Source organism: Primulina eburnea, chromosome 3 (assembly GCF_022965805.1).
Source record: "Primulina eburnea isolate SZY01 chromosome 3, ASM2296580v1, whole genome shotgun sequence".
NCBI classification, from domain to species: Eukaryota; Viridiplantae; Streptophyta; class Magnoliopsida; order Lamiales; family Gesneriaceae; genus Primulina; species Primulina eburnea.
Window position 1 is genome coordinate 17,286,209 of NC_133103.1, and position 26,793 is coordinate 17,313,001.

The 26,793-nt window shown below is 35.5% G+C and overlaps 1 protein-coding gene across 1 annotated transcript; it reads right to left on the reverse strand.

Annotated features, from left to right (window-relative positions):
- Positions 1–4,146: 4,146 nt before the first annotated feature.
- On the reverse strand, positions 4,147–17,076 carry LOC140827097 (kinesin-like protein KIN-7K, chloroplastic). Its single transcript, XM_073189704.1, is given in 25 exon segments — positions 4,147–4,936; positions 5,198–5,389; positions 5,471–5,518; positions 5,820–5,870; positions 5,959–6,081; positions 6,166–6,303; positions 6,489–6,722; positions 6,857–7,015; positions 7,176–7,358; positions 8,710–8,851; positions 8,928–9,037; positions 9,254–9,358; positions 9,795–9,899; positions 10,054–10,116; positions 10,223–10,290; positions 10,614–10,692; positions 12,632–12,691; positions 13,734–13,787; positions 13,870–13,890; positions 13,892–13,936; positions 14,696–14,748; positions 15,586–15,675; positions 15,840–15,937; positions 16,024–16,283; positions 16,849–17,076. Coding segments are annotated over 24 exon segments (3,042 nt in total). The 5' UTR covers positions 16,275–16,283; positions 16,849–17,076; the 3' UTR covers positions 4,147–4,366.
- Positions 17,077–26,793: the final 9,717 nt, after the last annotated feature.

The following is a 26,793-nucleotide window of genomic DNA, read 5'->3' on the forward strand; positions in this document are numbered from 1 at the left end:
GGTATTGTTTTGATTCGATTGGATATTTGATTTTGAGTTATTCTAGACTTCGATTGGGTTGTATAACCATTATTTTGTTGACTTTTCCGCTGTTATCTCTGATTATTGTTAATTAGGTTAATTGCATGCTTAGTTTTTGATTAGTAGGTGATTCTGGAACGGGTCACTACATTTATGGTATCAGAGCATGCGTACGATTTTGGGATATAGATTTCTGTTTTGGGATTTCCGTTGACCAATTTACTAGTTTCCCCATTCTATGTTGTAGCAATGGCTGACCAATTTGGTGACGGGAGTAGTCAGGGGAGTGTAGGTCGATGGGGTGATCAGGACGATAGTAGGCGTCATCGTGACCGTGAACATCGTCATCGTCGGGATGGTCCTAGGCGTTTTGATTTGCATCGTTTCATGCAGATGGGGCCTAAGCCTCTAGTTGGTGGAGAGACTCCCGATGATGCTGAGGATTGGTTAGAGCGCATGGAGAGTTGTTTCGTTTTGTTCATCCTCTAAGCTTGATTTCGAGGACGAAATCGTTTTTAAGGGGGGGAGAATGTAGTAGCCCGAATTCCAAATTGGGTAATTAAACGGATTATTGGTGATTAAGAAGGTTTAATGTGTAATTTTGACCGTGGTCATGATCGGACGGACCGAAGATGGTTCGGTAGCAACGAAGAGTTCGGACGGTCCGAAGTGAGTTCGGTGGATCCGAACATGAGGTGTCAAGAGTCGATGGACACGTGGGAGTTCGGACGATCCGAAGTGTAGGTTCGGAGGATCCGAACATGAGGTGTCAAGAGCTGATGGACACGTAAGAGTTCGGACGTTCCGAAGAGGGTTCGGACGATCCGAACATGGCCTATAAATAGTGGTCGGATTTCCTCATTTTGACTCGCCAATTCAGAGAATTCCATAGCATTTCAGTCGTTTCTGACAGGTTCTAGTCTTGTTCCGAGATTTGGGCACTAGCGGGGAGCTGCTGGTCTTGTAGCAGAGCTGTGATCTAGTTGGGAGCTAGCGGCATCAGCGGGCTAGCGACGGACGAAGGTTTGGAATTTTATCAGTATTTATCTCAGGATTATCTAGTTAAGTCTGGTAGATAAGTTTAGTGATGGTTTTCACTTGATGAATAGGCTTGGATTAGACCTGTTGTCTGGTTGTTCCAGTGGATTAGGATTGCTGTGATAGAGGTACGAAAGTACTATCCGAGATATCCTGGTTGAGTATACATTCATATATGTGTTGCATGATTATGTGGTGCATTGATATATGTCATATGGTGCATGCTATTATGTCACGTTTATTACTGCACGTTGCATTTCATGTTGAGCCGTATTCTCCTTTGAGATAGCCTTTACTGTTGAGCTGTATCTCTTTCGAGATAAGCTATATCTTGGGGCCGCTCAGCCCTGTCTTGTGGACGCATGGACACCGAGAGTACACAGTGGCCGACGGGTCGGGAGGGCTTCGGTGGTCCGGGACATTTTAGGTCCACGTCTGTCTTGTAGTGGATGCAGTGACCCAGAGGTTGGACCGCGCGGCACTATCCACTTGGCGCCTCTAGACTGAGCATTGTTGAGATCCTTTTGTGACTCCTGTTTCTTGACTACCCGGTATCATGATCATAGCATGTGCATTTCATATAGGTCTGTATACTCATACTTTTGTACTGGGCGTTCTTATCGCTCACGTCCTCGGTTTTTGTTTATCTTGGACACCCCATTCCCACGGGGCAGGCCTCAGGTTGGACAGCTCAGGAGGAGCAGGAGGAGGACGTTGAGTAGCTGGTTGGTTTAGTTTATCGGTATTGTTTTGATTCGATTGGATATTTGATTTTGAGTTATTCTAGACTTCGATTGGGTTGTATAACCATTATTTTGTTGACTTTTCCGCTGTTATCTCTGATTATTGTTAATTAGGTTAATTGCATGCTTAGTTTTTGATTAGTAGGTGATTCTGGAACGGGTCACTACATATATATATATATATATATATATATATATATATATATATATATATATATATATATATATCCCTAAAAGATTTAAGATTCCTGAAGCACAAAGTTCAAAACTCAGAGAATATTATTCTGTTAAACTGCAAAGATCATTATATGGGTTAAAGCGATCTGGTCGATGTGGTATAATCGGCTAAGTGCACACTTAATGAAAAAGGGATATATGTAAACAATTCAATATGTCCTTGCATTTTCATTAAGAAAACAACATCCGGATATGTAATTATTGTTGTATATATCGATGATTTAAACATCATTGGAACGAATAAGAAAATTCAAGAAGTTGTGTCATACTTGAAGAAAGAATTTGAAATGAATGACCTTGGAAAAACAAAGTATTGTTTGGGTTTGCAAATTGAACAAAAAAAAATGTGGAATATTTGTTCACCAGTCAAATTATACAGAAAATGTCCTTAAACGTTTTAATGTGGATAAATCAAATGCTTTAAGTACTTCAATAGTTGTCAGATCATTAAACATAGAAAAAAATCCATTCTGTCCATGTGAAAATGATGAAGTTATTCTTGGTCCAGAAGTACCATATCTTAGTGTTATTGGTGTCCTTTTGTATCTTGAAAATTGTACAAGACCTGATATATCTTTTGCTGGAAATTTAATGGCAAGATTTAGCTCATATCCAACAAAGAGACACTGGAATGGAATTAAACATATATTCCGTTTTCTACGATCTACGAGGAACGACATATTTGGGACTTTTGTATTCAAAAGACACCAATTAAAGCATAATTGGTTATGCTGGTGCTGGGTATTTATCTGATCCACATAAGGCACGTTCTCAAACCAGATATGTATTTACTCGTGGAGGCACTGCAATTTCTTGACGTTAACAGAAATAAACACTCGTAATAACTTCATCAAATCACGCCGAAATTATTGCACTACATGAAGCAAGCCGTAAATGTGTATGGCTAAAATCAATTACTGAACATATCCAAATCTCATGCGGATTATCATTCGACAAGAAGTATGTGATACTATATGAAGGTAATGTTGCATGTGTTATTCAAATAAAAGAGGGATACATAAAAAACGACAGAACTAAACATATCCCCCCTAAGTTATTCGCATTCACCCGCACAACCTACGAAATTTTTGAAGAATTGTTCGTGTTAACATTATGGGGAGTATATGTGACTGCACTATTTTTCTCTTACTATGTTTTTTATTCCAATGAGTTTTTCTTTGTAAAGTTTTTAACGAGGCAGTATAAAAACACGTAATGAAGACAATCATTGTAACATGATCATCATCACAAGGGGAAGTATTGAAAATCAAAAGGTTGAATGTTGAAATTAAGAAGTTGAATGTTGAAAATAAGAATTGTAAATATTGAAAATTAGTGTGATGATGTATGTAATGATGTATTTATTTTTGGATTATTTAAAAAAAATTCTATAAATATGTATCTCAATTTGTGAAGAAAAAATAAGTGATTAAGCAGAGAAATTTTTTTATAAAGTTTGTATTTTAATATATTTTGTGAGTGAGATTTTTATATTTATCGTAAATTTTTACTTTTAACATATATAAGATCAAAATTGTATTATTTTTTTCCAATTATAAGTGGCGACTTTAATACAATTATTGAAAGCGGGATTAATTTTATATCCGCTGTAGTTTGTATTGAAGATTGTCCGACCCAAAATTGCACAACGTTAACTCGATCAAGATCGATTTGTCCAACAATTACGTACACAGCCAAGAAAAAATAATTATCACCTTACAAATGGCAAATGTCGTAACAAGACTATCTAGGTTTTAAAATCATCGTTAAATCTAATGGGTAAAATTTATTTCTTAAAAAATAAAAGAGTGAATTTTTAAATTATATTTAACAGCCTTCTTTTAAGACATAGGCTTTCGTAGTATTCCTCGCGGATTTTGAAACTGGGAATGGGATCAACGTGAGTCACGGGAAAGAAATCAAGAATCATATTGAAATTTATGGTAGTAGACAGATCGAAAACGATAGCGGAAACACCTACTTGGTTTTGGGGCCAAATATATATATATGGAAATCCAGTTTCTTTACATCAACTTTGCGTAAAAGTTGAAATAGAAGATTGAATGCTCACGAAATAAAGCCATGACCTCAACATTACTGTCCTGTTTACAAACGATTAACTTGTGAAGAAATAAGTACTGATGTTAAGGTACTTCAACACGACATCATCATGCTTAATCAACCTTAAATTGTCTAGAGCTAGCATAGGCAAATACAAGTTAGAAATTTAATTACACTCACGATTAAGTACCAGAAACACACCAACTAGCAAGCACTAAAAAAGTCCAAAAAATCTTGTCCTACCATTTACAAACACATAATAATTATTAAAATAATTGATTATTCTGAATATCAAATTCATCATGCTTCTGGTTTTCTGTAGTTAGTTCATCACAGTCAAGGCCTTGAGATTTTTTTAGTTTTGCAGTGAGTATCCACATGTTTGCAAGTTCATTCTCCAGGTACGCTTCTTTCTGTTTGGATTCTTCGAGATTCTTCAGCAATTCAGATTCTCTTTCGACCTTTTCGGTCAAGGCAGCTTCATATGATTGCTCTCTTTTGCGGCTGACGGCCAATTCTCTCTTGATATCAGAGGTTAAGACAACACCTTGGGGTTTGACATAACTATCTCTCCGACCATTCCTGCTGGTGGGTATGGCAGTTCGGCGTTGGGTCGGCAACTTTTTTTGGACTTCAAGCTCAGCATTTAATCTTTCGTTTTGATTCATTAGCTTCGTAACCTCTTCTGATAGTGCCTTCAATTCAACAGCAGCAGCAGATGCTAATCCCTTTGCATATAAACTCTCATCCGCGAGTTTATTATTCTGCAGCTCTAGTTCATTCTTTGAATCGGTTAACTCCGCCAGTTTCTTCTTTAGTTCTACAATTTCATTTACCTAAGAGGGGCAAAAGCATAAGATCAGCATTGCAGAAACATAGATCAAACATTAGCTGGTACTCAATACAGTAGGCAATCTTCGCTAGTTACTAAATGACGGGGACTATTTCATGGCAGCAGGTGGTCAATCCCCCCTTTCATTTCACATATTCAGCAGAAAAATAGGAAATTTCTCTCAAAACAGAACGTACTAACTCAACAATGAAAGATCAATAACATCCGTCGAAAACCACGAAAGGAGTTATGATGTGATTTGAACCTGAGCTTGTAGAAGCAACATATCATTTGAATCTTTTATCGCTGCATTTTCTTTGCCCATCTGCTGTATGCGAGTAGTTTCAGAAAAGCATTGATCATCTGTCAATGAACTCAAGCCCCCCTGATATAAAGCAGTGGACAACTGTTGTTTTAAGGATACAACTGTTTCTCGCAGTTCTTCACATTCCAAAGTCTGATAACAATGAGTACTCTAATATACTTAACCAAAATGATGAAACAAATTCTTGCAAATACAGATAAAACAAGATGGCACCTTTTGGTTCAGCTCCTCTTGGATTATTCGATTATCGGCAGATTTGACCTGGAAAAGAAAAATGAAACGATCTAATTAGGAATTTCAACTCATAGTCACTCCGGCCTCATGATCTACATGATGGCAAACCAGGCACTGAGGATAGATTGAGCACAGAGCTTGCAAAAACCCAAGGACACAATCGGCAACGTATTCTAGTTATCACATGGGCCACTAGAGTAAGGAAGCGATATTCAATTCCAAAATTTGTGACAAGCCTTCAGATATGAACTTTATCTTAGTATTCAACATGAATATCAGATATATTGCAAAAATAAAAATTATGGTCAAGATGTACAAGGTACAATACCTCAAGTTCAAAAGACTTCTCATTTAACTGTGCCATTAGTTCACTGACGGACTGCAGTATAAAATAACCATTGCATTAGAAAGAAGCGTTTAAACCAAGTACCAATGGCATTGATGAAGTTGAGAAAGTCTAAAATTACCAGTGATTCTTCTAATTTGTCCTCCTTGCCATGGGGAATGATGGAATCTGATATTTGCTTTTCCAATGAAGCTATTTGATCATTCTTTTTCCCAATTTCTTCCTTCAAATTTCTAATCTCCACCTTAATTAAGAAAGATAAAAAAAGTCCTTTTATGATGTCCAAGAACATCAGAACCTGGACAAATATGGGATTAAGAAATTTTACCTGGATTTGCTCCTTGGGTTTTTTCGCAGCCTCGTCAGATAATCGTTTCAGAGAACTTGTTTGAAGTGCGACTTCACCTGACAAAATTTTATGCTGCTCTCTCAGAAGGTCAATCTGGTCCATAGTCTTTATGCTGGTCTGTTGAACATAAGATAAAGGTGGATGTGATGTGGTTCACACACCAAACCTATGGATCGATAAGGATTATATGGTCTAATAAGGCAGAAGAAATTCAACAAAGATTACATAACTTGATTTGATTATATATATCATCAAAGCACTCTGCTCAACAGGAAAAACACATGGGAATTTGTGATTTATACCAGTGGAGTCTGTAGTCCCGAATAGCTATCCCCAGGCTCAAACAATTCAAAATGTCTTGAGTAAGATAAATGATTGGCAGAAGGAGTGCTTTCTGTGAGAAAAGAATGTGGTTGTCTTGCTTCTATGTGAATATTTGTGCTATCAGCTTGAGGAGTTGAAGGACTGCTCGTGGATTTAACTCCACTGGACTTCTCACTAGAGCTTGCCAATGTCCCTACGCCACTATCTCGTTTCTACGATTGCAAAAACTTAGCAAGGTTAGTTTATGAAATGTGAACTTTAACCGGGGAACTGAATACGGATAACGAAAATATATGAAACATCTTAGAATGCAAAATAAATGAAAATTAAATGATGCACCACACACCCGTAACTTCAACCAGTTCAGCAAACCATTCTTCTTTGTCCTTTTCTCTTCTTTCAATGGGTCATCTACAGTTTCAGTATTGCCATCAGAAGAAACATAGAGGTCCATACTTTCATCATCCAAGATGTGGTCTCGTCTTCTATACGGAAGATAAGCAAGCTGCCAAGGAATCCAATAGAAGAAACAGACAATATTAAGTCAAGCATTTTAAATATCATAAAAGGCACATATAGGATTCATTTCACCAATGCACAATCTGCATTGAGGAGATCAAAGAAGGAAATGGAGAAAAAAGATGAAAGAAATGAACTGCTGAAACCTCGTCTTCTCCAAAGGAATGTCTTCTTCTTGGTCCTGAACAGTGAGGAACTCTTGGTGATTGAGAAGCTTTTGTTGAAACAAGAATAAGTTTTGTCAAACGCTGTATTCTCCCCATTAAAGCAGCTTTGGCTTCTTCTTCTTCTTCCAATCTTGACTGTAGTCGCACTTGACCGTCTTCAAGCTTCAGAAATAAGACCAACACAAAGCTTTAAATAAACTGAATACATGAAAACCCATTTTTTTCCTATTGGTTGATTCCATTTAAATGGATTATTGAACTTCAAAGAGGAAACAAATTGTTGAAAGACCAACTGAATTGTCAGTAAAATGACAGGACAAATGAGATACCTTCACCCACATTTTCTTGCAGAGATCCAGAGGAAAACAACATTAAGATGAATAAAGTTTCCCCTTTTTGTTATCAAATTCAGACCCATCGTGGTTATCTATAAATAAATATATTCTGGAATGTCAAAATAATATAGATAAAGCATTAGATTTTCCATTGTGGTAAAACATCTTAGAATAAAAAAATAAATAAAAAGTTGAAGTTCTTCCTATAGCAAATCAAAGCTTTTCGTTCTAGAAGTTATTCCATGCATGCGTTTAGAATATAATCAATGGCGCTCCCAACAACGAAAGAGAAATAAAAACAGCATGTCCTTTCAACTACTTAAGGCCAACGTCCACAAGTTTATCGAGATGTATAGCTATAAAATTTTGATCTCGCCAATAGTTCAGGTGATAAGAAAATTTTGGATTCTATTAAGATTTTCCATGCATTCAATAAAATACAGCACATATTACCTCGAACTTTGTTTATAATGAAAAAGGCAATAATCAACTGAACGCAAGCATTTCGAGCATTATTTTGGACCACATAACATCCTAGACTTTCATATATCAAAAGGCTAATTTCACACATCTCACGGCAACAAATGAAGTCAAGCATACAGACATTTTGTCAAGCTCCTATGAAAGTAAGGACAACACAGTATGTTCCAGAAAGTAAAGTATAGTTGAAAATCACACACTTCTTTATATGCATAAAATCAGTCTATTCCAAAATGCAAGTTTACAGCCAGATGATGAGAATTGCAGGCATATAGTTTCCGACGCGATCAAAATGAATTGAGACACGTAGGATACCACTTCAGTATCAAGAAAAAAAGGCCTTCAGCATATAATTTCTGCTGTGGCAACAAGGTAGTAATTTCACGACTTCAGCTGCAGTAATATGCTGAATTAATAAAATAAAATAAATCTATAGTTATTGTATAACCAAATTAGGATTTTCAAACAAAGTTCTAATCCCTCAGTTGATAAAATAAACTTCAGCTGGAAGATGGTAAACGAGATTGTAGGTTAACTATTGTTGCAAGACTTCTTCACGAAAAGCACAATATGAGAATTCACAGAACTTCAGCATACCCTTCCTAGAAACAAATTTAATAAAACTTAGTTCATGCCTGTTTTCAATACATTTCAAGAATAATAAAAATTCAAGATAACTCGCTGAAACTATGGCTCACCTTCTGCTTTAGGAGAAGAATATCGTCACCTCCACCTTTTTTGGGGGGGACTGTGACTATGCCCTGTTTCAGTTGTTCCAGTTCTTCCTTCAAACACCGAATTTCATTTTGGTACTTTTTGATAAGTGATTTTTCAGTCAATTATCTGCATATGCAAAGGCTTGTTTCAATTAAATGATTAAAAAAGGGATCTGAATATGGATATATTTAAAGATCATACCTTGTTTTGTGCTGCTTGAATTTCAATGTGCTTTGCCCGATGGGCAAACTTCAATGTGTTGTGTGTCTCCTCTGAGTTGCTTGAGGAGGGCGTAACAGTACAAATTAGCTGGTTAAGAAATAGTAAATATGTAAGAACATATTTCTTTTGAAAGCGAAAGTTTCCACCCGACAAATTACAATACATGCTTTCATTAAAACTGAAAAAAAGTGAAACTTGCATTCACTTTCCTAAAGATAGAAAACCAAGATAACCCATCCACTTTTATTGATGAAATACACTCCATGCACAACGCATACACACAAAGTAAATGACTGAACTTACAGATACACGCCCATGACCACTAAGTGAGGACTGAAGAAGCCTCGTCAATTTAGAGTCCCTGTAAGGTATGTGTGAAGACTTCTCATCTGTTAATTTTGAAATAACCTATTGACATCACAGATTGCATGATCATTAGCGAAAAAAAACTGGAAAAAAGGAAAGAAAGAAAAGAAAAGAAAGAAAATGTAAAACAAATTAGGAAGGAAGAAAATTAATGATTTGCCAGTGGACAATAAATTGCCTGGCAAGCAAATAAGAATATCAGGAATCGTTGCTTAGCATAAGGTCATAAGACAAGGTTTGTTTCAGAAAATTAGAAACATCTAGTGCCAGAACAATGGAAGAAAGATAGAAAAAGTGCATCATTATTACAATCTTATGAGTGCATGTACATACTTGTGATTGAACAAACACGTATGCAAGTCCCCCATATTGTTTGCATGTGCAGTTGCATTAATGCGTGTTTATTTTTCGCTAGAAGAAGCATTTGCTTGAGTACAATTACTACAGAGACTATAATCAGAGTAGTTTGGGATCTCACAGTTCCAAGAGTCAGCAAACTCTTATTAATATAGGATCCCTCTTTTCTACGTATGCCTGTTGTTTCAGCCCTTGAGCTCTCAGAACCTGCTAGGTCAATGAGGTTCTGCAGGGATGAATATTAGAAATGAAAGTTCAGAGATATTTGGTTGAATCTGAACAGTCAACTTCATCAATGTATCAAGTAAATATGCTGAAATTGTGAAATGAGATTATGTTAAGAGAAAGAGAGTAGAATCTGTATTAGAGAAAGTATATACCAATTGTGACAAGGTAACAGCTTCACCTTCACTATTTTCTCCACAGGGACTGCCCTCTATGGTCTGTACAGCCAAGAAATTTAAAATACTTTCACATGAAACAAGAAAATAAGCCCTAAGAATTGCATTCAACAAGATATTTTGATGCAGAAACAACACATCTAATTACCAGAGTGAAGATTGTATGACTTCTGCTGCTGAGTAAATTGAAGAATGTCGAACCCACATGTCTATGCTCTGTGGTCAGCATTGAGAAAAACAAAAAAATAAAAGCGAGCAAAAGTATATACGTATTAATTTTATTAAACATTTGTTAAGTTCTTAAGATATCACGATTCACAAAAAAGATAGAAGTTGATGATGTCTACATAAGCAGTAATCCAGACTAATGTTAGCAGTCAATACCCTAAAAATATAATAAGGCATGTGAATCATGTAACACGTGATAAATGAATTTGTGACAGTGGACGAACAGCATGCTTGCTCGGGACCAACTCTTCCACTGATACTGTAATTCATACAGCATACTGAACAGTTTTGATATTGATGCACATGTTTACCTTCTCCTGCAGCTATAAGAGATAGAACATGAGCAGGTGATAACACAACTTCTTCCTTGACTCCTTCAATAAAGGTTCCCTGCAACCAATTAAACACAACCTCGTACCAGTGACTACATAAACTGGGGCAGAGCACATGAGAAGTACTTTAAATGAATAAATTGTGCTACCAATATGAACTTCATCTAGTCATTATTTGAGCAGTTTCACTTTTATAATTTGATTTTGTAGCATCAAATAAAATAAGCTTTCACATTGTTGTTACCAAATGCTCAGACAAAATGAAAATCAAATAACTTCTGACAATTCAAAAGTTACACAACTCCACATGGACGTGGATACTTCAAATTTTCAGTTTTCGGTTCACCCCTTGATGTTTTTGTTATTCCATAGAGAAGCATCATTCACGATAGAATATACTTGATTGCCCGACCCTCATCCACAAGGATAACCAAGGAAATGCAAGAGAAAAAAACAATGAGCAAACTAACATTTGAAGGCTAGCAGGCTACTGCATTCTATATTCACATACAGCCACCCTTCTTCTAATTAAAAGGGTAGGTACACCCTGGCCCCTAAAAAGACATACACTACACACTTTCCTGGGAAAGGATATATTGAGAAGAGCCTTAAAAAATGATCTCTCTTTTGTGTTTTTTTTCCAACAAGCAACATCAGCAAATTTGATTTCAACTGATTATGTATTACGCACCACCTAAATAGTGGAGAAAAAACCAAGAAATGACTATTCAACATGGAACAGAGCACAAGCAAGAAACTTAATGCTCAGATAAAAAAACCGCCAACAAAAATTGCATCTGGTTTTGCACTTATAAACTCTGATCTTTTTATGTTCCTTTATGTTTCGCCAAAGTCAATGACATCTCCACTCGTCATGTCCCATAAATTTTTTCCCTTAATTTGACAGATGCAAGTATTATGTCTTTGTTAGCTCCATCATTTGCATTTTCTCAGAAATCCACATTTTTTTTCTCAACTCCGTTAAGCTACCACCCAATAATTCTCAAGGGCAACAACCTTCTAAAAACATATAAGATTCATTCATCTCATATTTATTCGAGACTAGACCCAGTAGATACATTATAAAGATTCAAACTATCTCACCATACATTCTCTTCTATACATGCATGATGCATCATACAAATCATCTCCAGAAATTCCACACAGTTCATCATGACGACAGTGCCAAGTCTAACCATGCTTCCTTATAGCTTATAATGGGCCCAAAGACACCAATCCGTCAATTTTACCTTTCAGAAGCTCTTTTCCAAAACCAATCATATCCTGTTATTAAATAATAGGGTTTTGGAGGTAATATTACTCAGTTTTCTATCAGAAGATTTTGATCTCGGATGGCCTTAGTTAGAATTTTTATTCTCCGGAGAAGGGGCAAAGTTGTTTTGATAAACGCAAAATGGTTAAACATAACAAATATCACATCTACAAAGAAAAAAATCGAATTAAGCTAGTATAAGTTAAATGATAACAATATACATATTTTTTAAAATGTAGCAACTTAAGCTGATTGTGGGCATTCCTAGAATATCATATATACCTCAAACCTTATTTCAGAAAACTTAGAAAACAACTCATTCTTACAAATCAGTGGATCACAGACCAAGGAGAGCATCCTTAATCGGTGAAAGAAATGATACGGAATATCGGATCAGATACACAAGATAAGGTCCATTGTCCCATTAAAACAACAAAACACAGTTGGCATAAACTTCAGTTGTCAAGATCTTAGTCTTGATAGGACACCGCATGATGACAATCACAGTAAAAACTTTTGCAAATTCGACCATTGAAAAAATAATTGAGACAGTAAGACTAATAAAATGTTCCTTATTAACCTCACACTTTCTATCTGTTTCTTGAGGGGAAAAAAGAGAAGCTGCATTAGGATAAAGTAACTAATTGATTCATAGGAGAGAAGCTAAGAGTTCGTATAATTAAAACCAGAATTTTAAAATTCATTAATTAATGAAAAAGATCACCTGTGCATCTTCTCTTACTCTCAAATTTTGTCCAGCCGGATTCAACAAATCATTGACAACCTTAACAGAGAAAACAGTATGAGTGTTAAAGATAATTCTCCATCTTGAAAACAAAAACCTAGAAATAAAAAAAAAGAGAGAAGAAAACCAATATCATACAATCAGGTTACTGGTAAAATTCAAGGGTAAGGGAAGAAAAATGCTCCAAAGATTGAACTGATACATCCAACTGTCCAAGCAACGGCTGACTGGAAAGGAGCATTATAGAAACTAATGCATAGGCGCACTGTTACAACCACCAATTTAATGCAGATGCTGAAATATAATTGCATATATAGATAATATTTCCCCAGAGTTGCCTCTGTACAAGGGCTAAACCTCTTCCCCCAGTAAGAGCTAGTTCAACAGTCAAAATATAGAATAATTGATGCCCTAACTCTAGCCAACTCCCTTTCTCATAGAATTCCCCTTTCCTCTTCCCTGAGATACTATTTCTAGAACTCTCTTCATTGGGCGCATTTTATTCCGGCCCACGATAATATTTGGTTCTGGAATAATCAGATCCACCAAACTTAGGTTCTTAACACACGTATTGCGTGCTTGTACAGTCTTTTATAATTAATTTAATATATATTCAAATATAGTTAATACCATAGTTGTAAAAAATTATGAAGGTTCATACTGCAATTTGAAATGATTATATTCATATAGAAGAAATACCATAATTGTAAAATTAATTAGAGGTCATACTGAATTTGAAATTATAAAATAAAAGAAAATGGAACAGAGATTCTTAATATAGTATAGAAATTAGAAACTAGTTGGCAAGTGGTTTCTAACTAATTAAATTGAAATAATGGGATAAAGGGAGCTATGGCAAGTTGAAGGATTGAAGATGCATCATAAATTTAAATAGGATGTGTGGTACCAAAATGAGATAATAAATCCATTCATTCAAAAAACTGCTGACGGGACATGGACTGCATGACATTGGAGTCATTCTAGTTACTTTCCGATACTTTGCTCTCTAGCTAATTCCACGTGGTAACAATTGAGCAGAGGAAAGATTCGTCAAAAAGCTGGAAATTCGCTAGAGTCTAACCTCATTGTATATTTCCAGATAAGAGACGCGTAGGAGAAATTCTCGGCTTGGAGTCTGAAGCAGTCATCAAAAGTACAATTTTAATCAGATTATAATGCTTCAAGGATAGCAACTGAGGCCAAACCATTTCAAGTACCTCTTGAATAATGCTGAATGCAGTCTTTCACAGCCAATGGAATAATACCAGGAGACCTCTGATCACCCTATGGTCCGAAAATTGCAACCATATTAATTAATGAGTTTCCGACAATAAAATATGGGTGTGTCAAAACATAATTTACCATTCATCATGGTTACATATTTGCGAGAACGAAGAGCGAAGAGAATGTGTGATTACACGAAAGCTCACAGTAAAAAATGCATGCAAGCTTAAGTACACACTAGATTTTAACCAAGCTAAATAATTCAGCCAATAAATATACTGAACTGCATACAGTGCATATCAAACAGAAGGAATTTACACTAATTCATTATGTTAAAATAAACTCCTGGAATGTATAGCAATTTGCAATTGAATTTCGTATCCTGATACCCAAGTTCGCCACTGCTTCAATTATAGTATTAGAAGCTGTTTAAGCTAATCATATTTAAATTCAGAAATACTTTAGTCATAGCATATTTCTAAGTACTTGTGAATTTTGTTATCAATTACTCTCAACAAAAGCATTTAAAATTGCATTGACTCGGGGAATATTAAGGTGCAAATGCAATAAAGCTAGTTAACCTGACTTCAGAACATGTCATGCTTGTTTATTCAAAATGGAGAGTTATCTGAAGACATGAGATCCATAGAACTAGCAACTGATCCAGTTGACACAAATTGAATGCCATTTTAAGAAAAACAACACGAGAAAGTTTTAAGATTAAGCATTCAAATAGAAGAAAACTGCAATCAGAATTCTAGTTATGTCCAAACCCAAAATATGAGGAGAATAACAAAAGCAAGAAGAAAGTTCACTTACATGCATTGTGTGCGTCTTTCCGCTACTAGTAATGCCATATGCAAATATTGTACCTATAATTAGAAATAGGGAAAATAAAATGCCAAAAAATAAAGTTACAAATGCTACTTTATGAGGCTTCTCACTATGGATAGGCTTCCGTTTGCTGCCGATAAAATGTGTGCATTCTGTCACTTGGATATGAAATCTACGCAAAATTTACCCTTTAGATGCTCTTTTACTTAAGATTTAAGGGGCAAGGTAAGACTTTGTGTATGTAGCTCCTACTTCATGGCAACCCCAAAGAGTACTATGAAACAGTTCAAGGAAACATACAGGGGGGATGACGTGTATCACCGAGGAAAAGTTCTATGTCTAACACTGCTAGTGGTATTTGGACTGTCAGGAATAACTTGAGTTTTGTTGGAACTAAACTACTGTTGAATTACTTTTTGATGAGATCGAAGTACATGTCTCCAGGGGTTTATATTTTGTTTCGTCAAAAGATGTGTATTTAAATCATTAAATGATATAGTTCCTTAGTTTTATTTTGAATTGTAATAATTGGGTATGCCCGGTGTATTTCAAATTGTACGATTTTGTCAACAAATTTTTCATCTCACTAACAAAAAAAATTACAACTAGATTTTTTTCCTTCTTTTTACTGGCTTTTTGTTCCGTTAGCCACACAAGCATAACCAGTTGACCAGGCGGTCCTGTTGAGAGACCTTGGGCCAAGAATTCAATACATTGAGCAAAGATGGGCGGCTATGCTAAAGAACTTGCACTGCTTGTTTTCGTTATTGCAACATACATTATCAGTTTCGTACCCTTTAGTGGTATATCTAAAATAGAAAGTTGCTGCGGAAAAAATGTGTATTAGCTAAAAGAGCTGAGCAAAAACTGGATACCGTTTATTCCATCCATGGCGCCACTCACAACATGCTGAGCAGCAACATCGTACACATGCCTTGTTGTGGTTGTAGGACCAAAAACACGATCTGGGAATTGTTACACGCGTAAAAGATTCATGGAAGGACTTTAATGTTTGAAACAGACATACTGTAGCATTGCTTAAATTAGCAAGTTGATTCCTAGACCATCATATAATCAAAATACAACAAACATATCCAACCCCAGTGACCAAGTTACAAACGAGCCATACCATATGCGTAAGCAATTGACTGATTATTTTCATTCCTTGCAATAGTATCCCCATCTGCATACCACGCAATCTCCTCTCCATTTCGAATTTCCCTAGGACTGAGCAACAAAAGCACTACCAAATCACCACAAAATTTGGAATGAAAAACCAACCAAACAACTTGTATTTCACAATTTTTATTTACCTGAGAGGGCGAAACCGCACCGTCACTGTGACATTCTCTTTAGATCTCTCAACATCCAAAGGTGCGCTTTCTGAATAGAAGAACTGTTTACTTCGAGCAGATGATGATGCTGGTGAACTCAGACTGTCAGCAGATGGCTCAAGATATTGCCGAGAAGATGAAGTTGTTGATGACGATGGAGAGTTGTTGCTGACTGAAGCTGTTGTTTTTAAGCTAGGCCTTTTGGGTTTCGGTCCATGCATTGTAGACATTGGTTTCACCTTTTAAAAGAAAAAATAAATTAATAAACGAATGTTCGGCATAGTTTAACTGACAAGACACCTCATAAACTGGTCTGCCTAGTTTTTTTCCCTTTTCCAGAAAATGTTCCAAGTGCGTGCAAACTAAATTAAATGGTATAACTGACAAATTCAAAGAAAAATATTTCATCGTCCATTCACAAAATCTAAGCATAACTAAAAAGTCTCTGACAAAACCTCTTAACAGATACAGACAGCAATCACATTAAAATAAACAAAAACACATCGAGATTGGAAGATTACCGACAGTTGATATGAATATAATAAAATACTTCACATCAGCTCAACTCCAAAAGTAGATAATAAACGGACAAAATACAGCCGCCAATTCATAAATAAACACCGAATGCAGGCTGAGAAAACCGGAGATCTTCTCAAAAATCGTCACTATCATCAAAATAAACCATTATTATTCACTCTCCCCTCCCCTCTGACCTACATTCCATTCCGCCCGTGCACATTAGAAAAAAAGTGGAAATGTTGTCAATTCGCGGTGAGCTTAGGTAAAGAATTTGGACAAACTTGCCTTGGAAGCGACGCTCTATGATGAACGGCAGGCATCCAATCTCCCCTGCAGCAGTTGATTGAGCTTTCTGACCCCCATTTTTGTCAAAAACATACGGAGTATTTCTTGCCTCTTTTATGCGGCGAAAAAGGATCCTTTTGGGGCGTAGAATTAAGGCAAAAGGTAAATGAAGATAAATAAAAATGAGAAAGTGGGAGAGTAGAGAGAGAAAGTGTTGCCCAAAAAGGAGGGACAGAAAAAGGTCACCACCGCCGGTTACGTTAAATTGTATGCATTCGCTCTACGTATGATTTTATAAACAAAAACTGACTATTTTATTTTCGAAAAAAAATTCTTTTAAATTGATTATTCAATTTTATGAGATATATATTTATTATAAAAAAATATTATTTTTTATTATAAATATGAATAAAATTAACTCGTCTCATTATTAATATCCGTGAAATCATCTTCACAGAAGACATACTTCTTTTTATATCGGAACAACACATGACATGCTCAATAAACCTTCCCACTAAGAACGCGGAATCTCTACTCACAAATCGTATTACACTTTACTGAAATAAGATGTTTTATAAGAATTGTTAAAAAAAAAATTGAACTCAACAAACACTATGTATAAACAAAACACACTAAATCACAGATAAACATGTTGATATGTCTCTTTATATTTTTTAAAAAAAATATCAAGCACGATAAATTATTAAAACAATTTCTCGTTATTTTTTTAAAAAAAAGATTGATTGAATGTTTTGTCTTATTTATTATATTTTGTTTATATAAAGTGTTTGGTGAGTTTATTTTTTTAAATAATTCGTGCAACAACTTTGTACGAGTAAATTATAGCACGATTTTGAAACAACAAATGAAATATATGATTTTGTGCACAGAATGAATTATTACTATGTTAGTCAACCTAACCATCTTAATTATCATTTTATTTGGGGGATGAGATGATTAAAAAATATATAATCATAATGATAAGAAATTGAGATATAATGATAATTATTGTATATCATTATTTGGTGTTTGATATGATATAAATATGTTCGACTAATTTTGTCTGAAGTATGAAATATTCAAATTACCCCTCTGTATGTGCACAATTTTCCAGATCAAGAGGTAGATAATTAAAATTATTTAAACTTGTCTTATTTTAAAATTTGGTAAATTTCGTCAAATGAAATCTTGAAAAAATATTTTCTGGTAACATGCTCTTGTCATTTATCAATAAATTTAACTAAATTATTCTTACCCATTGAATAAATAAATATTTGATTATAATATACTCTTTACTACATTACAATTGAATTAAAATTTTAAAATTGATTTCATTTAAATGTAATTCCTTTTTTTTCAATGTCAGATTAACGAGAAGCGGTCGTATTAACGAAAGACAAAAACTTGTGTGAGACAGTCTCATGGGTCATATTTTGTGAGACAAATCTCTTATTTAAGTCATCCATGAAAAAATATTACTTCTTATGTTAAGAGTATTACTTTTTATTATGAATATCAGTAGGGTTGACCCGTCTCACAGATAAAGATTCGTGACACCGTCTCACAAGAAACATACTCTTAACGATTTCATTTTCATTAGAAAAAACATTAATTATTTTTATTATTCGGTAGACAAGTTTCACTGAATAGGGGTTGATTTCATCCTACATGTAGGGACACTACCCCATTATAGAATCAAAAGCCCAAATTTAACCACACATATACGGGATCCACTAATTTTTTTAAAATCATATATGTGTGTGAATCTTGTCCATCTACCCCACATGTAGCATCGACCTTACCGCTATTTAATCTTCAATTACTTTATTGAATATTGAATCGGCATATTAATTCTCGTCCAAAAAAATAATTAACATTGACTGATTTTTCTTTGACAAATATGAATTAGCTACCCTATCCTCTTTTAATGCTAGTTAGATATGCCAAATTAATAAATGAAATCATCCTAGCTGCCAGTAATTCTACATTTAATAATTGGTGTTAAAAATAATTTTATATTAATCTTTGTATATTCCAGCTTATAATAATATGCACATGAGAACTGTTATTTGTACTTCATATATAATTTGTTTATCACACTCCAACTTACCATTTTATCTAATTAATTGTCGATATTATTAATGCACTGGATAGTTCTTGAACATCAATATGACCTATACCGAGTTTTTGGAACGAACATTTGGTGACTGGGTTCTAGGAATAGATGGGCGAAAATTGGGTTTACAACAAGAAGTAAGAATGCAACCGGTGAAAGGGGGATACCCGAGGAGGAGGGGGCTGAACATCTGTACGAGGAAACGAATAGATGAGTTCGGACACTCGATGAATAAAAATATAATAATCTCGAAACTGATGTTACGACAACAAAGATCCTGACTTGGGATCTCAATCTCAGAGAAGTTGTGAGTTCGGCCATGACCTGAAGAAATTAGTCGTCAAAAAGACAATAGATTGATACTAAAAAGTCGGGATCGAGAATATAGGCTTTTATCTGGATAATGGGGACAATATTTGAAAACTTTGTAGAGGTCAACATAACTTCTAATCATTGGCATATCATTCGGTGCACAAAGGAGCTAAAGTTGATCAGACAAAGCTAGTGATATGACAGATACCCTAGATCGTAGTATGAAATGCGGTACCTAATGGAGCATTTAAAGAAGTATTTTAATGCAGTCATGATCCAATGGCTAATACTCACATGCTTCCGGGTTATGTGATCGAGGTCATCGTTATTTCTCCTCAATAAAGGAACGTGTTATTTTTTTATTCATTTCATTCTATATATATATATATATATATATCTCTCTCTCTCATTTTGTGTGTGTACTTACATGTTGAGAGTTTTATTTTTGTGAGCCAATATTGATTTGACAGTTTGAGTGATTATGTCGAAAAACTCTTCCGACTTACTATTCACAAGTTTGTTGTTTGAGTGTGTGTAGGAGCTCAGACCTCAAAACTCCATTTATATCAAAATATCTTGAAATTCTAGTACCTTATCCCGGACATCATTCACGACTAGCTCTATCCATTTTTCCGGAATCAATTACCTCCCTAAATGTTAGTTAATTGGCAAAATTTGTCATTCATTTATTCACATTAACCACTATAATAATTATATTTTAAAATTTAATCATAATTATAATAATAATAATAATAATGTAATAATAACCTCCTTATATGACTATTATCATTTAAAATACACCATAAAGTTTAATATGACAGATAAATTTGATTTAATTTTTAATAGTTGTTAATTTGATATAAATCAACTAGTAAAAATCACTCAATATTTTTTATGATATAAATCAACTAGTACAAATCACTTAATATTTTTAAGTTCGCATTTTGTTTTGTTTAATTTAGTATAAATAATTTAGTATTTTAAACATAATTTTTAATTTATTTTAATTCTTTATAGAGATTTAAACATTTCAACGATATAAATGTTTTATGCATGTTGTACATATTTTAAATCTTCAGTTTTGTTATTTTTTATTATTCGAACTAAACTTTGTGCAATAAACAATTTTTTAATCATAATAAACAATTAATTTTACAAAGTTATTATAAATTTGAATATATTTTATTTGGTTGTCAAATATCTCATGTTAAGGATATAATTTAATTAAAAATTAGAAAATTTACATTACATTACATTTTTTAGAAAACATTATTTTTAGTTTCTAAATAATATAATATAAATATATTTTTTTTATTTTGACGTAAATTATTAAAAATTTTATACATCCCATTAATTATACTTATATAAATTTGTAAAAATAAAATAAAAAAGTTAAATAATATTTTATGTACATATATTTAAACCTTAAGATAATTTTTTTGTTATTTTATATTTTATATTTTAATCTATATATGAAAAAATATGGAAAATTTTAAAATATTAAGCTATTAATTTTTTAAAAAATAAAATTTTTAGTTATTGAAGTACAAAAATTTCTATTTAGATTTTCTTATATAAATCAAGATTTTATATTTTCTTTAAAATAGATGTTTGTGTAAATTAGTCTAGCAAATGACTGATTATATTTATAATCACTGAAGTGTTAATACTAATTTTTAAGATAACAGCTCAATTACGTATAATTAATTATATCATTGCACATTGTGCAAATTGAGTTGTCCTTGTAAAAATAGTTAATAAAGACAATTAATCAATATTTTCAAAGTAAAAAGCATCGTTAATTAGCAAAAAAAGATTGCGATTGTAATTTTTCCATTAAAAATCACGGCAATCGCATTATTGAAATATCCTCAATTCAATTATTTTATACTGAGAAACTAAAAATTTCTGAATTTGATTTTTAGATAATTTGGAATTGAACATCGACATCTGTGGAACGTAAAGTTCATTGAGTATTATTTTGAAAATTTTTTGGGATTTTTCTTTGAAATATTTATGAAAAATACATGATTTTATTTGATAATAAGTATTAACTTATAAGTTTTTTAACTGAGTGTCAAATATTTTTCTTAGGGAGAGAATATATTTTATTTGGGATTTTTGGCTAGTAATGATCAGTTTAGCCATTTAGGCATAATTTGATACACATGATATGATAAATATGTGATATATAATATAAGGATAAGTTAAGGATAAATAAGATGTAGGATATTATATTTAATGTTTGATATGATTTTAATAAGAGTGATTAGATTTATATATTAGATTGTAATGACAAAATTAACCTTATCATAATAAATTTATAATTTCAAAGTTGTTGCTTGAGTTCATATTTTTTTATCTGTTCATGTGTCGATAGTACTTGTTAGACATGAATTGTATTGTGGCGATGATAACTAAAACCAGTAGACCAGCAGACCAGATCAAACGTCTAATTTATCATTAGCTGCTGTTCTAGTAAAACTAAATCAGATAGAAGAGATAGTTATACAAAACCAGTAGAAGACGTTGCCTAACGTTACTTCTTTAATGTTACCGTTAAGGGTTCCAAGTACTAGTATTAATTGCGACATTAATTGCTATACTGAATCATTTAATGCACCTTACCCATTTTGGTATAAAACAGAACTGATTGTTCTACAGTCTTGTTGCAGGAACTTCTTTTGGCAATATAGCTGACTCTATCAGACTATCTGAAGACTATTCTGATTTATGGACGTTGAACTCAGTTGCTCTTATATAAGGGTAACAAACCTTACTCAAAAGCAAGGTTACAAAAACAGATTTTCAAGGATCAAAGCTTTTACATCGAAATCACTCTTAAAGTTCAACAAAAAGAAAAGTAGCACACGCTTCATAGCAATTATCTGATCATTTGAAGATAATCTTGTGCTACTGATCATCACACTCTTCACTATCACTACACTATCTATACTTCATCAAGAAGAGTTTGTAATCTGAAAAGAGTCTTTTCAGAACCTTGTGTTACGCACATTTGTGAGTTGAGAAACTAAGAGTTTCAGTAGGCTGAAGTGTAAGTCCTTCTGAAGTGGGTGTGTACAAGAGTTGTACTGTAATATCCAAAGTCTTTTAGTTATACCTTCTGGAAACAGAAGAAGGGGAGACGTAGAAGAGTTTATCTTCGAACTTCCATAAACAACTGCTGCCTACTGTTTTACTGTTTTTCTACTACTTCATCAGATTGTTTCCGCACATTTTCATTGTAATCAGGTGAAAGTACACGCACAAGATCAACTACTATTCTTAACAGGATTCTAGTACTTCATTAGAACGAAAAACGAGTAGAGTTTATTCACCCCCCCTCTAAACTCAACTTCGATCCTCAACAATTGGTATCAGAGCAGGTTATTCTTGTTTGTGAAAAACTACAACAAATGGCACATTTCAGCAAGATCCCTATGTTCTCTAAGGAAGATTTTGATGACTGGAAGATAAGAATGCAAGCACATCTTGCAGCACAAGAGATGACATGTGGTATGTCATCACAGATGGTCCACTGAGAATCTTAAAGCCTAATACAGCTATTGCTGTCACTGACGGAGCACCACAGATGGTCGAAAAATCAAGAAGTGAATGGACCAGTGAAGATAAGAAAAAGGCCAATCTTGATAATGTGGCGAAAGATATATTGTATAAAACTCTAGACAAGAACACCTTCAGCAAGATAAAGATGTGTTCTACTGCAAAGGATATTTGGGAAAAGCTCATCCAGATATGCGAAGGGAATGAGCAAACAAAGAAAACAAACTGTCTGTAGCCATGCAGAAGTTTGAAAATCTAAAAATGAGAGCTGGTGAAACTCTAAATGAGTTCGATGAAAGATTCAGTAGCCTGGTCAATGAGCTAGCTGCTCTGGGTAAAGAGCATAGCAACAGGGAAATAGCCCTCAAGGTGATGAGAGCATTACCTAGAGAATGGGATGTTAAAACAATGGCTATGAGAGTATCCAAAGACTTGAACAAATTGGAGCTGCACGATTTATTTGCAGATCTGAAAGCCTACGAGTTCGAATTGGAAGTGAGAAGTGGAGAAGAGCCTTCAAGCCTACCAACCAAGGCTCTTGCTGCTACTGCTACTGCTTTTACTGCTACTGCCTCTACCTCTTCTACTGCTGCTGCAGTTGTACCTCAGGCATTACCGACTGTGATCACTGACAATACTCTGGAGAAGACTGCTGAACAAATCAGTAGTGATGCTATGTCTCTGTTTGTAAAGAAATTCTCCAGGTTCATGAAGAAGAACCATCGAACTTATCAGGGTCCCAATCGCAACTTCAAGAAAGACTCACCATCTGGTGATATGGGAAGCTTTAACTGTGGAAAGATAGGTCATTTCATTGCAGATTGTCCTAAACCAAAGAAGGATGACTGTAGTGACCCGTTCCAGAATCACCTACTAGTTGAGAACTAAGCATGCAATTAACTTAATTAATAAAAAATCAGAGATAACAGCGGAAATATGGTTAACAACAATAGTTTATACAACCCAATCGAAATCCAAAATACTCAACTAACTGAAAGTATCTGCTACAATCATATCAAATCATATAGAAAACACTGAAAACTAAACCAACCAGCTACTCAATGTCCTCCTCCTGCTCCTCCTGAGCCATCCAACCTGAGGCCTGCCCCGTGGAAATGGGGTGTCCAAGATAAACAAAACCGAGGACGTGAGCGATAAGAACGCCCAGTACAAAAGCATGAGTATACAAACCTATATGAAATGCACATGCTATGATATGATACCAGGGTAGTCAAGAAACAGGAGTCACAAAAGATCTCAAAATGCTCAGTCTAGAGGCGCCAAGTGGATAGTGCCGCGCGGTCCTACCTCTGGGTCACTGCATCCACTGCAAGAACAGACGTGGACCTAAAATGTCCCGGACCACCGAAGCCCTCCCGACCCGTCGGCCACTGTGTACTCTCGGTGTCCATGCGTCCACAAGACAAGACAGGGCTGAGCGGCCCCACAAGATATAGCTTATCTCGAAAGAGATACAGCTCAACAGTAAAGGCTATCTCGAAGGAGATACGGCTCAACATGAAATGCAACGTGCAGTAATAAACGTGACATAATAGCATGCATCATATGACATATATCAATGCACCACATAATCATGCAACACATATAAGAATGTATACTCAACCAGGATATCTCGGATAGTACTTTCGTACCTCTATCACAGCAAGCCTAGCCTTACGCAACACCTCTACTCAGGTCTAGAACAAGCCTATGCATCAAGTGAAAACCATCACTAAAACTTATCTACCAGACTTAACTAGATAATCCTGAAATAATAATGATACAATTCCAAACCTTCGTCCGTCGCTAGCCCACTGATGCCGCTAGCTCCCAACTAGAGCACAGCTCCGCTACAAGACCAGCAGCTCCCCGCTAGTGCCCGAACCTCGGAAAAAGACTAGAATCTCACAGAAACGACTGAAATGCTATGGAACTCTCTGAATTGGCGAGTCACAAATGAAGCCTCGCGCCTCTATTTATAGCCAATGTTCGGACGATCCGAACCATTTCGGAAGCTCCGATCCGGCACACTTCGGACGGTCCGAACTCTGATCGGACGATCCGATCCTTGCATGACTTCCACGAGTACAGCCCCCTGTCTCGGACGATCCGAACCCCAATCGGATGATCCGAACCTTACCACGTGTCCAGAACCCTTCCACGTGTCCAGCCACCTGTCCCGGACGGTCCGACACTGGCTCGGACGATCCGAACTCATCGGACGATCCGAACTTGTTCGGTCCTTCCGATCCCACCGAAAATATAATTAATCCGATAATTAACTCAAATTAGGAATCGGGTTACTACATTCTCCCCCCCTTAAAAGATTTCGTCCTCGAAATCAAGTTTATAGGATGAACAAAACTGAAATAACAACATTGTTATTACATCTCAATTGTTGCCAAACACAACTGATAATTGGATTACAACGGAAAACATACATACATCCATAGTACAACTACAGTACAACTCAAAAGAGCTCTGGATGCTCCGAACGCATACGACTCTCTAGCTCCCAAGTGGCTTCTTCAGTGCCTCTACGCTGCCACTGAACTAAGATAAGAGGAATGATCTTATTCCGCAACACCTTATCTTTGCGATCGAGAATCTGAACTGGTCGCTCCACGTAAGACAAATCCGATTCAAGTTGAACTTCAGATGGATGTAAAATATGTGATTCATCTGCCACATATCGTCGCAAAAGGGATACGTGAAACACGTCATGAATCCCAGACAGATACGGAGGTAATGCTAACCTGTAAGCCAAATCTCCCACACATTCCAGAATCTCAAAAGGACCAATAAATCTCGGAGATAGCTTACCCTTGAGACCGAATCTCAAAATCCTGCGAAAAGGCGAAACTCGGAGAAACACTTTCTCCCCTGGCTGAAAATAAAGAGGTCGCCGCTTAGTGTTCGCATAACTAGCCTGTCGATCCTGGGCAATCTTAATCCGCTTCTTGATTATTGCAACTTTATCAATAGCCTGCTGGACTAATTCCGGTCCCTCAACATGTCGTTCCCCAACTTCATCCCAGAATAATGGAGTACGACAACGCCGCCCATACAACGCCTCAAATGGTGCCATACCAATACTACGATGGTAGCTGTTGTTGTACGCGAACTCAATCAAAGGCAAATGATCCTGCCAAGCGGGTCCGAAATCCATAACACAAGCTCGCAACATATCCTCAAGCGTACGGATAGTCCTCTCTGACTGACCGTCAGTCTCCGGATGATAAGCAGTACTCAGACTCAGTGAAGTGCCCAATGCTGACTGGAAACTACCCCAAAATCGTGAGGTAAAACGAGGATCCCTGTCACTAACAATACTGACTGGCACTCCATGCAAACGTACAATCTCTTGAATGTACAAGCGAGCCATCCGATCGAAAGTGAAGTCACGGTTATAAGGCAGAAAATGAGCAGACTTGGTGAGTCGATCCACCACTACCCAAATAGCATCACTATTCCTCGAAGACAATGGCAAGTGAGTAATGAAATCCATCGTGATATGCTCCCACTTCCATTCAGGAATAGGTAGATTCAACAATAATCCTCCAGGTCGACGGTGCTCTGCCTTAACCTGCTGACAAACAAGACACTTGGAAACAAACTGATAAACACTGCGCTTCATCCCTTTCCACCAAAATCGTGTCCTCAAGTCTTTATACATCTTATTGCTTCCTGGATGGACACTCAACTTGCTTCGATGAGCCTGAGACAAGATCTCTTCCCTCAAATTATCATCCTCTGGTACTACAACCCGATTAGACAAACATAGAAGACCATTAGACTGATAATGGAAACCGCTATCTCCACCCGCTAACCGAGCTAATCTCTGAGTCTTCAGATCAGACATCTGAGCATCTCGAATCCGAGCGAACAAAGCTGGCTCAGATAAAATGGTAGCAACACGAATGCTCTCCATACCTTTCCGATGTTTGAAGTTA